Source organism: Heterocephalus glaber, unplaced genomic scaffold, assembly GCF_053883595.1.
Source record: "Heterocephalus glaber isolate CG9 unplaced genomic scaffold, H.glaber_assembly_v1.0 deba00001531, whole genome shotgun sequence".
NCBI lineage: Eukaryota > Metazoa > Chordata > Mammalia > Rodentia > Bathyergidae > Heterocephalus > Heterocephalus glaber.
The window spans coordinates 19907822-19921298 of NW_028258329.1; the positions used below are offsets into that span (position 1 = coordinate 19907822).

Consider the following 13477-nt stretch of genomic DNA (forward strand, 5'->3'; position numbering starts at 1 on the left):
ATACATACACACATGGAAAAGGAGAAAGATTTGAAGGGAAAGGTTTTGGGGTGATTGTTAATTTGTCTTTTTAAGACAGGGGGCCTCACTGTGCTGCCCAGCGTGGCCTGGAATTCCTGGGTGTGAGTGAGCCTACAGCCTCAGCCATCCAGGAGCTGGGATTACAAGTGTGTGCCACTGTGCTTAGCTTTGGATTTGGGTTTAAAAAGTATATAAATTTAATTTGCTCACAAAGTTACTGTGTTTGCCATACTAAATTTATTTTTTAAATCATATTTTTTAATAAATTTAATTTTATCCCAACTCCCTCTTCCCCTTATGCCCCTTTCCTCCCTGTGTACAAAAGCTTTGTTTCCATTTTTTTCTTCTGTTTTCACTTCTTTTCCTTGCCCCTTCCTTTCTTGGTCCCTCTCTCCTCCCTTGTTTCCTTTCCCATTTAAATATTTCTTCCCATTTCCCAATATCTATTATACATTTTAGTCCTTATTTCCACTTTTGGGTTCTCACACCAGAAAAATAATGCAATATTTAAACATTTGTATCAGCTTTATTTCACTTAAGAGTATGGTCTCAAGGTTCATCCATTTAGCTATAAATGTCTGAAGCTCATTCTTTTTTATGGCAGAGTAATACTCCATTGTAGGGAAAAAACCCTCCCACATCTTCTTTATCCACTCGTTGATTGACAGGCATTTGGGCTGTTTCCAAGATTTAGCTATTCCAAACTGTGTCCCACTGTAAACATGGGTGGTCATGTTTCGCTGTAGTATGATGCTTTTAATTCTTTCGGGAAGATACCAAGAAGGGGAATACCTGGGTCAAATGGAACCTCTAGTTTTAGTTTTGAGGAATCTCCACACTGATTTCCACAGTGGTTGCACCATTCTATACTCCCACCAACAGTGTAAGGGTTCCTTTCTCCACAGCCCCTCTAACATTTGTGATTGGTTGATTTCTTGATAGCAGCCATTCTTTCTGGAGATAGAATTTCAACGTTGTTTTAATTTGCATTTCATGAATGACCAATGATGCTAAACATTTTTTCATATATTTATTTGCTATTTCTAATTCTTCATCTGAGAAATGTCTTTTGATTTCAGATCCCTATTTTTAAATTCGGGGGATCTGATTTTTTTTAAGTTCTTTATATATTTGAGGTAATAGTCCTTTATGTGATGAACAGCTGGTAAAAAATTTTTCCTAATGTGTGGGTTGTCTCTTTACTCTGTTGGTGGTTTCTCTTGTTGTGCAAAAGCTGTTTGTTTGTTTTGGTACTGGGGATCGAACTTGGGACCTTGAGCTTGCAAGGCAGGTGGTGGAACCACTGATCTAACTCCCCAGCCCTGCAAAAGCTTTTTAATAAGATAAGGTCCCAGTTGTTGATTCTTTGTCATATTTCCCATTTGGTCTAGGTTTTGTTCATGAAGTCTTTGCCTACCCCTATGCCCTCAAGTGTTCTACCTATTCTTTCTTCCAGCAGATTTAGTGTTTCTATTTTTTGAGGCAGGGTCTCCCTTTATAGTTCAGGCCGGCCTCAAACTTGTGGTGATCCTCCTGCCTCAGTTTCCTGAGGGCTGGGATTACAGGCACGTGCCACCAATCCCGCCTTAGTGTTTCTGTTTTAATATTTAGATCTTTGATCCATTTTGATTTTAGGTGGTGTGTGGTGAAAAATATGGGTCTAGTTTCATTCTTCAGCATGTGGAAAGCCAGTTTTCCAGCATTATTTATTAAAGAGACTATCTTTCTTCCAGTGAAGGTATTTGGCTCCTTTGTCAAAGATTAGGTGGCTGAGTATGTCTGGAGTTGTTTCTGCATCTTCTAGTCTGTTCCATTGATCCTCAGGTCTGTTCTCTTGCCAGTACCATGCTGGGTTTTTTTTGTTTTGTTTTGTTTTTTTATCACAGTAGCTTTGTAGTGTAACTTAAAGTCAGGGATTGTGATAACCCTTGCCTTGCCTTTGCTGCCTAGAATTGCCTTTGCTATTTTTTTTTGTTTGTTTGTTTTTGGTTCCGGAGATTGAACTTGGGACCTTGCGCTTTTGAGGCAGGCAGTGGAACCACTGTGCCTTTGCTATTGTAGGTCTCTTCTGGTTCCAAATGAATTTTAGAATTTTTTCTAATTCTGTGAGATATGCTGTTGGAATTTTTATTGGGATTGCATTAAATGCCATACTAAATTTAAAGTACTCTTTTGAGAATAAATTTACTAATTGCAATATTTTGACATTTCTAATTTTCATTAACAGAAATTATCCAGCCTTTCTGTAAGACTTGAAACTCTAAGGGCTCTAGTTTCTTCATTTTGTTAGTAGAAAAATGATCAGCCTTAGAATGAAAACAAGAAAACTCTTATTTTAAAGTAAATCTCCTCTGTGTTGAACTTTTTTTCTGTACTGGGATTGAACCCAGGGCTTTCCGGGTGAGCTACATCTCCAGGCTTCCCCCTCCCCAGCTTAAATTTTGAGATAGGATCTTGCTAAGCCACTAAGTTGCCTAGGCTGTTTGAAGTTGGAGTTCTCCTACCTCAGCCTCCCACAGGGTTGGGATTATAGGCATGTTTTACCACACTTGTTTGTTTTTTTAATTTTTTGTTTTGTTTTTTATGCCACCACATTTGTGTCAAATATTTATAAGCAAGAAGTCATTTTCAGGAAAAAGATCAAATTGATCATAGCCTACTCTAAAAGACATGGCTCTGCAACTTTTACTTTGACTTGATCACGTCTCCTAATTGGGAACTTTTATTATTTTGACTTCTAAAAATTAATTTTGACTAAATCTAATCACATTTTCTGCTCTTTGGAATTTCAGAAAGTTTGATTTAGTTCATTTGCCTTTTATATGTGTACTCACTGTCTTTAGCATTGCTAGATACTCAGAATACAAAGATGATTTTTAATATAGACACAGAGTTCTACAATCACCATAAATAATTTTAGAGCATTTTCACCATCCAAAAAGAAACCCCATACCCACCAATCCTCCTATCCTAGGCAACCACGAATTCACTTTCTGTCTCATAGATTTACCTCTTCTGTACATTTCATATAATATGTGGTCCTAGCATAATATTTTTCAGAATCACACATGTTGTAACATCTATCAGTCTTTCCTTTCTATGGCTGAATGGTGTTCCATTATATGGATAGACCATATGTTGTTTGTACCTCAGTTGATGGATATTTGAGCTGTTTCCACCTCCTGTTATGCCTATTATGAATAATGCTGCTAATGAACATATATGCATGAGTTTTTGTGTGGACCTGGGTTTTCCTTTTGAGGATATACCTAGGAGTAGAATCGTTGGTTCAAATCATAACTTATATTTAACTTCTTGACAACCCGTCAGCCTGTTTTTCTCCATGTTGCTATTCCTACAAGCCTACAAGCAGTACAAAGGGTTTAAGCTCTATCTGTCTCCTTGCCAACATTTGCTCTTGTCTGACTTTGTGTTTATAACTGTATGGAGTATGTATTATAACATACTCCTTTTGGGTATGAAGTGGTATCTTACTTATTTGTATTTTTCCTAATGTTAATGGTATTGAGCATGAGTGTCTCTTCATGTGCTTATTGGCCATTTGTGTCTCTGAGAAATGTCTACTCAGATTCTTTACCCATTTTAAAAATTGAATTGTTATCTTGTTATTGAGTTATAAGTGTTCTGTGTATATTCTGGACATAAGTGCCTTGTTATTTATATATACTCCTTCCCATTTTTTGGCGTTAATGTTGTTTAGTAAATTCTAAAAAGATAGATGTGTTTCACTTCACTGAATTCTACAACAGAGTTTTACAATATTATTTTGTTTTATATTATTTTTGTTTTTGTTTAGGACAGTGTAAAAGCCAGACATATTATATATGTATATCGTTGTGCAGTGGATATGCTTTATGTGAAATGTAGCCATGTACATTATATATATTTTAGAATTTTATCATGTGTTCTGCTCTTTATTGGTAATTTGGGAAGTAGCAGTGATGTCGTAAGGAAGAAAGTTTAGAGGGTGTTCCTTTCTTTTATTTTTATTTTTTAGAAATTTTATTAGTGGATTTGCAGGACGTAATGATGATATTCCTTGTGGGGAGTTGGAACACATGCATAATGTGACTTAATTCATTTCATTTCCCCTTCTCATGCCTCCCCTTCCCTCATCTCTCGGTCCCTTTTCCATTTGCAAAAGATCTATCTCCTTGTTTCCTGTTATTATTTTGCTATTAAAATTATTTATATTTTGGGCCTCTTGGATAAGAGAAACCATAGGACTTTTAAGCTGCATGTCTGATTTATTTCCCTTAACATTATTGTCTCAAGGTGCATTCATCTTCCTACAAGGACTTTTAATAATGACTTTTCTTATTTGTGATTATTAGCAGAGTTAAATGTCTTAGGCTGTATTCTCTTTTCTGAGACTTTGCATATTTCACAACATACAATTATTCTTTAATTGTTTACTTTCTTTTTTTAAAAAAAGTGGTCAAAGGTTGTATCATGAGGTTGGATTCTTCTTTAATGTGTAAACCCCGCTGGGGTCAGTGCTTCCCTGAAGCATGGGTCCTTTTACCCCTTATGTTCTTACTGTGGATGCAGTTTCTCAAAGAACATTTACTACATCAAATGGGTTTGCAGCAGCATTTGAGAGAAGTATGTTTATATTGTTTCTGCAGGAGTTTAGTCAAACTGCCCAAATAAAACCATAAAAGTACATATACCCAGTAGAGAAGTGTGTGTGTATGTGTGTGTGTGTATGTGTATATATATATATATATATAAAATGTAGTGGGCTACTTTGGATGAATTTGGAAATGTGTGGGGTTTTTTTCCTCCTCCTAATTGGTAGCAGTGGTGGCAAAACTGGCATGTGTGCCACAGCAGGCTGTTTATATCGTTAAAAGCTCTGAAAGGTTTGCCATTATGGCCTTATATGTATTATGAAGCACTTATGTGTACTACTAGCACTTTATGTGTGTGTGTGTGTGTGTGTGTTCTGAGAACTGAACCCAGGTCCTGAAGTTTCACTGTTTTGTCTAATGGGAAAGAAAAGAAAATAATAGCTTGTATAGAAATCTTGTAATTTAAAGCACGTGGACAGTAATGAAAGTTCTTAAGAGTTCACTGCCAACAGCAGCCTGGTTCTGTGAACTATCCCTCATTGCTAATTGTTTGCAGAGGTGATCCTCTTGTCCCCTCCCACCCAACTCCCTCTCATACAAGGAAGAAAAAGGATTACAAGATTCTGGGATGATTTACATGGATTGTGAAATTAACTAGTAAACTTATAATAAAGTTAATATTCAGGAATCAAAGACTTAAGTGAAATCTTGTCCTTTCTTTTTTTCTTTTTGAGACAGGGTCTCACTATGTAGTTCAAGCTGGCCTTGAACTCACTATGTACCCTAGGTTGGCCTGGAACTCATGGTGATCTCCCTGCCTCAGCCTCTCAAGTGGTGGGATGAGTAATGTGCACTGCCAAGCTCAGCTTGTCCTTTCTTTCAGTAAAGTAGCAGCCTCTCTTCTAATGCCTACCAGACCTTCAAGGTCATAGAGGCAGGAACTGTTGGAACAAAAGGAACATAACGAGCAGGGACAAAGAAGATATTTCCTCTAGGAGGGGAGACTTGCGTGTATTTGCAGCAGGGGAAAACACTGAACTCGTAAGATGCACCAGGAACCTTAAGGATGCCGGTGGCAGGGGGAGGGTCATCGCACTAAGAGAAGAAAGTTTGTAGAGATGTTTTGAGGTTGAAAAGAGTTTCACATGACCTCCATTTCAGTAAAGTGATTTAAGATATTTCTTTATCTAGGACTGGGTTATTTATTTATATATTACAAAAGTATATATCTACCAAACAAAACTCAGAAGGTATAGATTTGTAGGAAGAAAAAGAAATAAAAAGTTGAGCCTGGTGTAGTGGTGCATACCTGTCATCCCAGCTACTTAGGAGGCTGAGGTAGGAGAATTGCAAACTCCAGGCCAGCTTGAGTATCCTTAGCAGGACCACATCTCATAGCAAAACAAATAAAAAGCCACCCACAGTCTTGCTGAGGAGGTGTCACAACACTTTAGAGCCACACCCTCAAGAACAGCACCAGCCATGTGTGGCTTTTAAGTACTTGAAATGTGGCCAGTGTCCATCTTCACAGCGGGTCCCCTGGACAGTGCTGGTCTCAAGTGCTTCCTCCCAGGCTCCATCTGGTGGTTATGCCAGGAGCACTGCATTTCCTGACTAGGTGTCCTTCCCTGCTTGCTCAGCACCAGCCCTGGGAAGGCAGAGGCCTTCACGGTTCCTCTGTACTTCTGCAGTGGGGCCGCACACTGAACTGAGACTGTTGTTAGTGAGCTCCCTCTCCCCTCCTACCGCCTCCTCAGATGGACTCAGATTTTAGGTTGGCAGAAGGATGTCCCCTGGACAGTGGGAGGATTCTCTACTGGCATGGCACTGGGCTCCAGGGACCTCAGGTGCCCATGTGGGGCCAGGCTGCACAGCATGCTCAGGATGTGCATGTGGAGGAGGGAAGCCTCTGCTCATGACCATGAACAGGCCCCAACGTGACCCTGTCCTGCCTCTGTTCCTCTCCTCCAGCAGCAGCACCTCTGGGTCTAACACTCCCATCTCTCTCATCCAGGTGCATCCACTGTGGTGTTGTCCACCTGACCTTGGCCTTGCTAAAAAGCCACATCCAGGAGCGACACTGCCAAGTTTTCCACAAATGTGCATTCTGCCCCATGGCCTTCAAGACTGCCAGCAGCACTGCGGACCACAGCACTACCCAGCACCCCACCCAGCCCCACAAACCCTCCCAGTGAGTGCAGAGAAGAGTGGCCCCGGGTGCTGTCGGGATGGACCGGGTCGCTGAGGCTAGTGGCCAGGCCGCTGGAGTCTACTAATGATGTCCCAAGGCAGGGGTTCAGGCAGGGTTTTCCGCCTGGCCCTGGTGTGGAGAGCAGAGCAGGGGTGGCGGGGCTGTGTGATTCTGCCAGCAGAGCCGTGGTCACCTCATGCCCTGGGACTTGTCTCATCAGGCTCATTTATAAGTGTTCCTGTGAGATGGTCTTCAACAAGAAGAGGCATATTCAGCAGCATTTTTACCAGAATGTCAGCAAGACACAGGCGGGTGTCTTCAAGTGCCCAGAGTGCCCGCTCTTGTTCCTGCGGAAGCCAGAGCTGATGCAGCACGTCAAGGTGGGGCGCCCGGGGCAGGAGTCCGGGGGTCTGACACTGGGCCTCTTTCCCCTTGCCCAGTCAGTAACCGCTCTCCCCATCCCCAGAACACCCACGGCGTTCCCCGGAATGTGGACGAGCTGTCCAGCCTGCAGTCTGCAGCGGACACGTCCTCAAGCCGCCCTGGCTCTCGAGTGCCCATGGAGCCCCAGGCTTCTAGTGTGGCTGCCCGAGGCAGCTCCCTATCCTCAGGCCGCTGGGGCAGGCCAGAAGCCCATCGTAGGGCTGAAACCAGGACCCGGCTGAGGAGCACGGGCTGGACCTGCCAGGAGTGCCAGGAGTGGGTTCCTGACCGAGAGAGCTATGTGTCCCACATGAAAAAGAGCCATGGGCGGGTAAGTGAGGCCTTGTGAGTTTGGTCTTCTGTTCTGAGTGTAGGACTGCTGATGTGGCCAGCTCCTACGGCTCTGGTGCCTTAGGTAGGGTGGGTTCCACAGGTCTTGAGGACTTTGGGGCATCCTCCCTCCTACCTGCATCATCTGAAAAGATTCCCCCCAAATGACCTTCTGTTTCTGACCTTCGTGACATGTCATCTCCCCCAGATGCTGAAGAGGTACCCATGTCGGCAGTGTGAACAGTCCTTCCACACCCCGAACAGCCTGCGAAAACACATCCGCAACAACCACGACACCGTGAAGAAGGTCTACACATGTGGGTGAGTATTCAGGAGTGGCCTGAGAGCCCAGTGGTGTTGACACGCTTTCTGTCTCTCTCCCAGCCCCGACTGCACAGCCAGACCCAGCAAAGGTCCCTGAGGTGTAAGAGGAGTGTGGCAGTGTGACTGCATACCTCTCTGGTGACCATGCCTGTGTTGTGGGACATATTTGTCCCTTTCACACTGGGGCCTCTGGGCAGCGAGAGCGGGAAATGAGGCAACGTCAAGGGCCACATGTCAAATGTGCAGGGATCCGACCTGCACTGGGCTGGCTGAGACAGGGCTGTCTGCCCACCCCAACTCCCTCCTGGCAATGATGCAAAGCACGCTGCGGGAGCCTGCAGCTGGGTCTCACCTGCTTCGGCTGTGTCCTGCAGGTACTGTACTGAGGACCCTCCCAGCTTCCCTCGGCCTTCCCTCCTGGAGAGCCACATCAGCCTTATGCACGGGATCAGGAGTCCTGATCTGAGCCAGACGTCCAAAGTCATAACTCCGGACGGACATTCCCCTCAGGTGAGCTGCCTGCTGGGCTGCAGCTAGAGAGGAGTGAGAGGGCGGGGCCGTGGAGCAGCCAGAGTGACTGCTTTTCAAAGCATTGTCACTCTAGTCTACTGTGAGACCCAGGAGCCAGCTCCTCAGCTTTCTGGTGCCAGTGTCTCCATCACTGACACCCTGCTTGGGTGTGCACCATTCTCCGTGGACCCTTGGGTGCTTTTATGTACATTGTCCTGTCTCAGCCTCACAGCAGGGCAGCCTCGTCAGCTTGTCAGGTGGTGCTGGGTGAGTCCCAGGAACCTGCTCTCCAGGCCCGTTGCCTGTGACCTCATCCCTGCCATGTGCACTGTCCCTGTTTCTCAGGAACACCAGGAGCAGCCTGCTCTACCTGCCACAGAAGGCTCATGCCAGCCAGTAGAGGGCTGCCTGCCAGCTGGGAGTCCCCAAGACTCTTGGTTACTCATAGCTGCTGGCTGTCGGTCTCACACACAATAGGCCGGGCAGCAGTTGTTTTTTGGCAAGATCAGTCTCAGAAAAATGCAGCTCGACCCCATCCCACAATGAACACACCTTGCCCTGCATCCTCCTTCTGGGGCTTGTCCCTTGGAGAGCTTTGGCCTTGGGCATAAAGAAATGTGTTCAAGGGGTTCTCTGTAGTGCCACGGCAGTAGCAAAGCTGGAACTCAGTCTAACGCTGGCAGTGGGGACGTCATAGCCACAGTGGGCCTGTGCTGCTGTCAGGAGAGCACAGCCTCTCTGCCTGTGCTGTCAAGTAAGACCAAAGGTGATGAAAAGTGTGTATGGCATATGGCCATTTGGTAGAGGACAGTAGTTTTCTGTGTGCACACGTACAGGCTGTCTTGGAGGGGCCAGAGGGGCCGCAAGACCCAGGTGCTCTTTGGAGAGCTGTAGAGCAGTAGGAATGACTTAGTTTGCTCTGTATCCTCCCCATATATTTGGAATTCATGTCACAAGTATCTGTTACATTAAAAAACAAAGAACTGGAGGCCAGTCATTGTTAGCTCATACTTGTAAGTATAGCTGGAGGATGACAAGTTCCATCTAGTCTGGGCTACAGAGTGAGACCCTGTCTCAAAACAAAAATCAAACCAAACCAAAACCATAGAACTGGAACCGAACAAACCAAAGCTGTGTTTAGGGCTGGGCGAGCTGGCCTGGCTGGTACCTTTGGGCTTTTGGTGGCTGTCATCATGTCTGGGGGCTCTGCTTATGCCATCTCTCCTTTCAGGTGAACCATCTGAAAAGACCCCTCAGCGGAGCAGGGGATTCTCCGGGCACCAGCAACGGCGCTACTGTCCCTCCCCTAAAAAGGCACAAATCCCTCTTTCAGTGCGCAAAATGTAGCTTTGCCACGGGCTCGGGGCTGGAGTTCCAGAGCCACATACCTCAGCACCAGGTGGACAGCTCCACAGCCCAGTGTCTCCTCTGCGGCTTGTGCTACACCTCCACCAGCTCCCTCAGCCGCCACCTCTTCATTGTCCACAAAGTGCGAGACCAGGAGGAGGAGGAGGAAGAGGAGGAAGAGATAGTGGAGGTGAAGGTGGAGGTGTCTGAGCCAGAGGAGGGCTCTGGGGAGGAAGTGGCCATGGAAACGAGAGAGAATGGACTGGAGGAATGTGCTGGTGGGCCTTTGTCAGCTGACCCAGAGGCGAGGGGACCGCTGGGCCTTGGCCTGGCAGAGGACCAGGCCCAGGATGCACAGAGACAGCCACAGACCTCTCAGGACCAGGACAGCCTTACATTGTCCCCTCAGGTGTGACCAGAGGCTTGGCAGTGTGTGTGGCCAGGGTGGGGCCCCAGTGTCTCCCACTGCCTCTCAGACCATGGAAGTCAAAGGCTGTGCCCTTGGGAGTGTGGCCACTGTGCCCTGAGCTGTGGTGCACTGTGTCCCCAGCTGCAGGAAAGATGGGGTACCCAGGACCCTCCCAGCTCTGAATTCGCTTCTGTTATTTATGGCTTTGTGCTGCTTCTTGGTACCCAACTCTTGTCTGTGTCCTTCCAATTCCAGGCTGCTTATGTGGTCCCACCCCAATGCTGTCAGCTCAGCTTGAACCCAAGTCCTTGACCTGTGCTTATCTGGGAGGCCCTGATGGCTGCCTTCAGCCGGGGGTGCCGCTCAGAGGCTGAGAAGGAGGGGAGGAGGCCACATGCGACATAGTCCCTCTGGGAGAGAGCTCTACTCAGCCTGGCTTGGCAAGGGCCCTCGATCACCTTGCCTTTCCTTCCTGTCTTTTCTGGTGCTTTTCCCCAAAAATGGTCCTGAGAACTAATTGTCACTCTGGCTCCTCATGTCTGTGTGGGTGGGAGAAGCTTGAACACACCTTTGTTTGGAACTGGGGATGGCAGGAGGTGTGGCCGAGGCAGGCAGGTGCAGAGAGCCAAGCCCCTTGAGAAGGCGCTGGGGGCGGGTGGGCCCTTGCTCTGGTGCTGTGCTGCCTTCCCTGACCATGGGGCTCAGGGCACACAGACATGGGAATGTGTGTGTTCTCGCTCCTATGCCATTAGAGAGGCTGCTGCCATGGCAGGCCAGCCCCTCTTGCTCTTGGCTGCACTCATGTTCCTCAGACTATATTTCAATAAAAACTCTTCTTACCATGCAGGTAGGCTCTTGTATTCCTGTCTGAGTCAGTTGGCCCTTCCCTGCTCCCACCGAGGCCCCTTCCAGGGGAGAAGACCAGGAGCTTGTGCTCAGCTCCCTGGAGACCCTCTGTAGAAGCAGGATCTCAGCACCAGTCCAGAGTCAGCTCAGAGGTCTCCCTGAGGCTGATGGCATTGACTGTAAGGCCTGTTGAAGTCTTCTTGGGTGTCTCCCTCTTTCCTAAAGAGGAGCTTTACACTGAAGGAAACCCTCTATGGGTGATGGGGTGGAGAGCAGGAATTCTGTCCTTTTCCTGCAGCATTAGAGACCTTGTTGTTGCCTCTGCCACAGGGAATTCAGGGTGGCAGAGCTGGGAGTAAACTTGGGGGACGGTGGGGCTATCTTCACTGGTGGTGGAGTTGGGGCTGCCCCGGGCCTGGGGTTGGCCCTGCAGGTCTAGTGCAGTCCTGGTGCATGGTGCCCACTGGGTTCTTAGGGGTAATCATTCATGGGAGGCGTGAGTTGCAGTTATAAATTAAGTCAGATAAAATATGCCTGACCTTTCCACAATTGAAACAAAAACCAGTTTTTTCTCCCTGTATCAAATGCCAGATTGTTAGTGAAATGCTAATGGCAGTAGGAAAGGTTGGTGCTGCCTTAGTTTCAGAGACTCTGGCACCCATAGCATTTTTAATTGCTCTTCCTGGCAAGGCCACCCCTCTTGCTCCCCCAGCTGCCTGAAGAGCCAGAGCCAGCTCCAGACCCCAGCTCCATTCATTAGATCAGGTCCCGGAGGAGGTGCAGAGAGGGGTGTGGGGTGGATGCCTGAAGTCTGTCCTGCTCAGAAACAGGTAGTTGAGCACAGGCAGAGGAGATGGGGTGGCCACAGGCTCAGCCACCTGTCCTCAGTCCAGACTTATGTCCCTGTGCTGTGGAGGAATGCCAAGCTGCTTGCTGGGCACCTGGGGGCAGGGCCTGGTGCCTGCTCATAGCCAGCTCTTAGCAAACCCCCAGCCTCACCGGTCTCTCCTCTTCCAAGTGGAACTGGTATCTCTATCCAGCTCCCTCACAGGCTCTTATGAGGTCATGCACATGCCAGCTGTTTCTGATTTATAAAACATACAAAGGTGGAGAGGCTGTACTTGACCTTTGGGTTTGGAGGTGGCACCCACCTGTGTCTCTTCACCCTGGGATGCTGCTTATCAGCTAAGCATTGGTGGGGAGAGCATTACTTCTCTGTGATTTAGTAATTGTGATGTTGTATTTTAAGCTCTGCTCACATGCCCAGCATCTTTCTAGACATTTTCTAGTGACACTAATCCTCACAAAGATCCCAATTATCCCCCATTTTACCAAGAAAACTGAGGCTGAGATGTTAAAGGACAGATGTGTCAGGCCACCTGTGACGATGGTGCTGTGTCAAGCCCATCAAGCCCTCTGCTGTCTTAGTGACCATGGCTGCTTTGGCTGCCACCCAGCCCATCAATTGCCCAGAGGCCTGCTTTTCTACTTCCCTAACATTTGGGATGCTTCCAAGTGAAGACCATTTATGCCCCCTTACTCCTAGAGGGGACCTGCATGTCACCCCTGCTGAACCAGTAGCATCCTGGGACTGGTCATTCCCATTGGGGTTTCCTCTGTCATTTGAAGACTGTTGTTTTTTGAGGACTGTCCAGGAAAGGTTGCCCAGTCCAGCATCTTCTGATCTCATCTCTTTCACGGTGTTTTGAATGGGCATGATGTCATTTGTTATCAGCACAGAATGCTGGCTATAATGGGTGCTTAACTGCCTGCAAGGAGAGCTCCGAAGATTGAGTTAAACAGATAAGACCCTCACTACCATTTAATACGCTCTGAGCCTTGACAAATGCCTACTATTTGTTCTCTAACTGCTTTATCTCTGTAAAATGATATGTTGAATTACTATGAGCTAACTGTTGTAGAAAGAATTTTCCCCTTAACGTATGTAAACTGTCTGGTTTAAAACAAAAACAAAAAAAACTTAACAGTTGTGGCCCACACTTTGCCTTCCCCAAGACTAAGGAACCTCCGTCCCATTCACTACTGTATATTTAGATCTGGCAGTTTCCTTTATTTTTTGTTTTGAAAAATTAATACATACACATGGTAAAACATCCAACAGTACAGAGCATACAATAAAAAGTAACCTTCCAACAGGGGCCAAGCTCCAAAGCCCTTGTCCAGTTAACTGCTGCTGTCTATATCCTGTGTATTCTTTCAAAGCGATTCTATGCATTTACAAGTTTTAAAATATGTATATTTATATATCTATTTTTAATACAAACAGTAGCATTCTATATACAGTGTTCTGAAGCTTGCTTTTTTCTACTTTTGTAGTATTTGGAGATTGCTCCAAACAATCCGGCTCAATATGATGGTTGAAAAGCTTGCAGCACAGTGCTTTGTGTACAATAATAACTCACAGAAGTGTATGGATGAGTGAATGAGTGTGTGTGGATGAATAACTCTAACTCAGAGGCA

General features: G+C 46.3%; 1 protein-coding gene across 2 annotated transcripts in view; it reads left to right on the forward strand.

The window, feature by feature from the left end:
• The window catches only part of Znf592 (zinc finger protein 592), a 52937-nt gene extending 39642 nt beyond the window's left edge, over positions 1-13295 (forward strand). For both annotated transcript variants that reach the window (XM_087188512.1, XM_087188511.1), the window contains 6 exons: positions 6631-6807; positions 7028-7187; positions 7274-7561; positions 7769-7881; positions 8259-8394; positions 9626-13295. In XM_087188512.1, coding sequence (XP_087044638.1) covers positions 6631-6807; positions 7028-7187; positions 7274-7561; positions 7769-7881; positions 8259-8394; positions 9626-10156 — 1405 coding nt within the window. In that variant the 3' untranslated portion in view covers positions 10157-13295. The remainder of the gene's footprint in view (positions 1-6630; positions 6808-7027; positions 7188-7273; positions 7562-7768; positions 7882-8258; positions 8395-9625) is intronic.
• Positions 13296-13477: the final 182 nt, after the last annotated feature.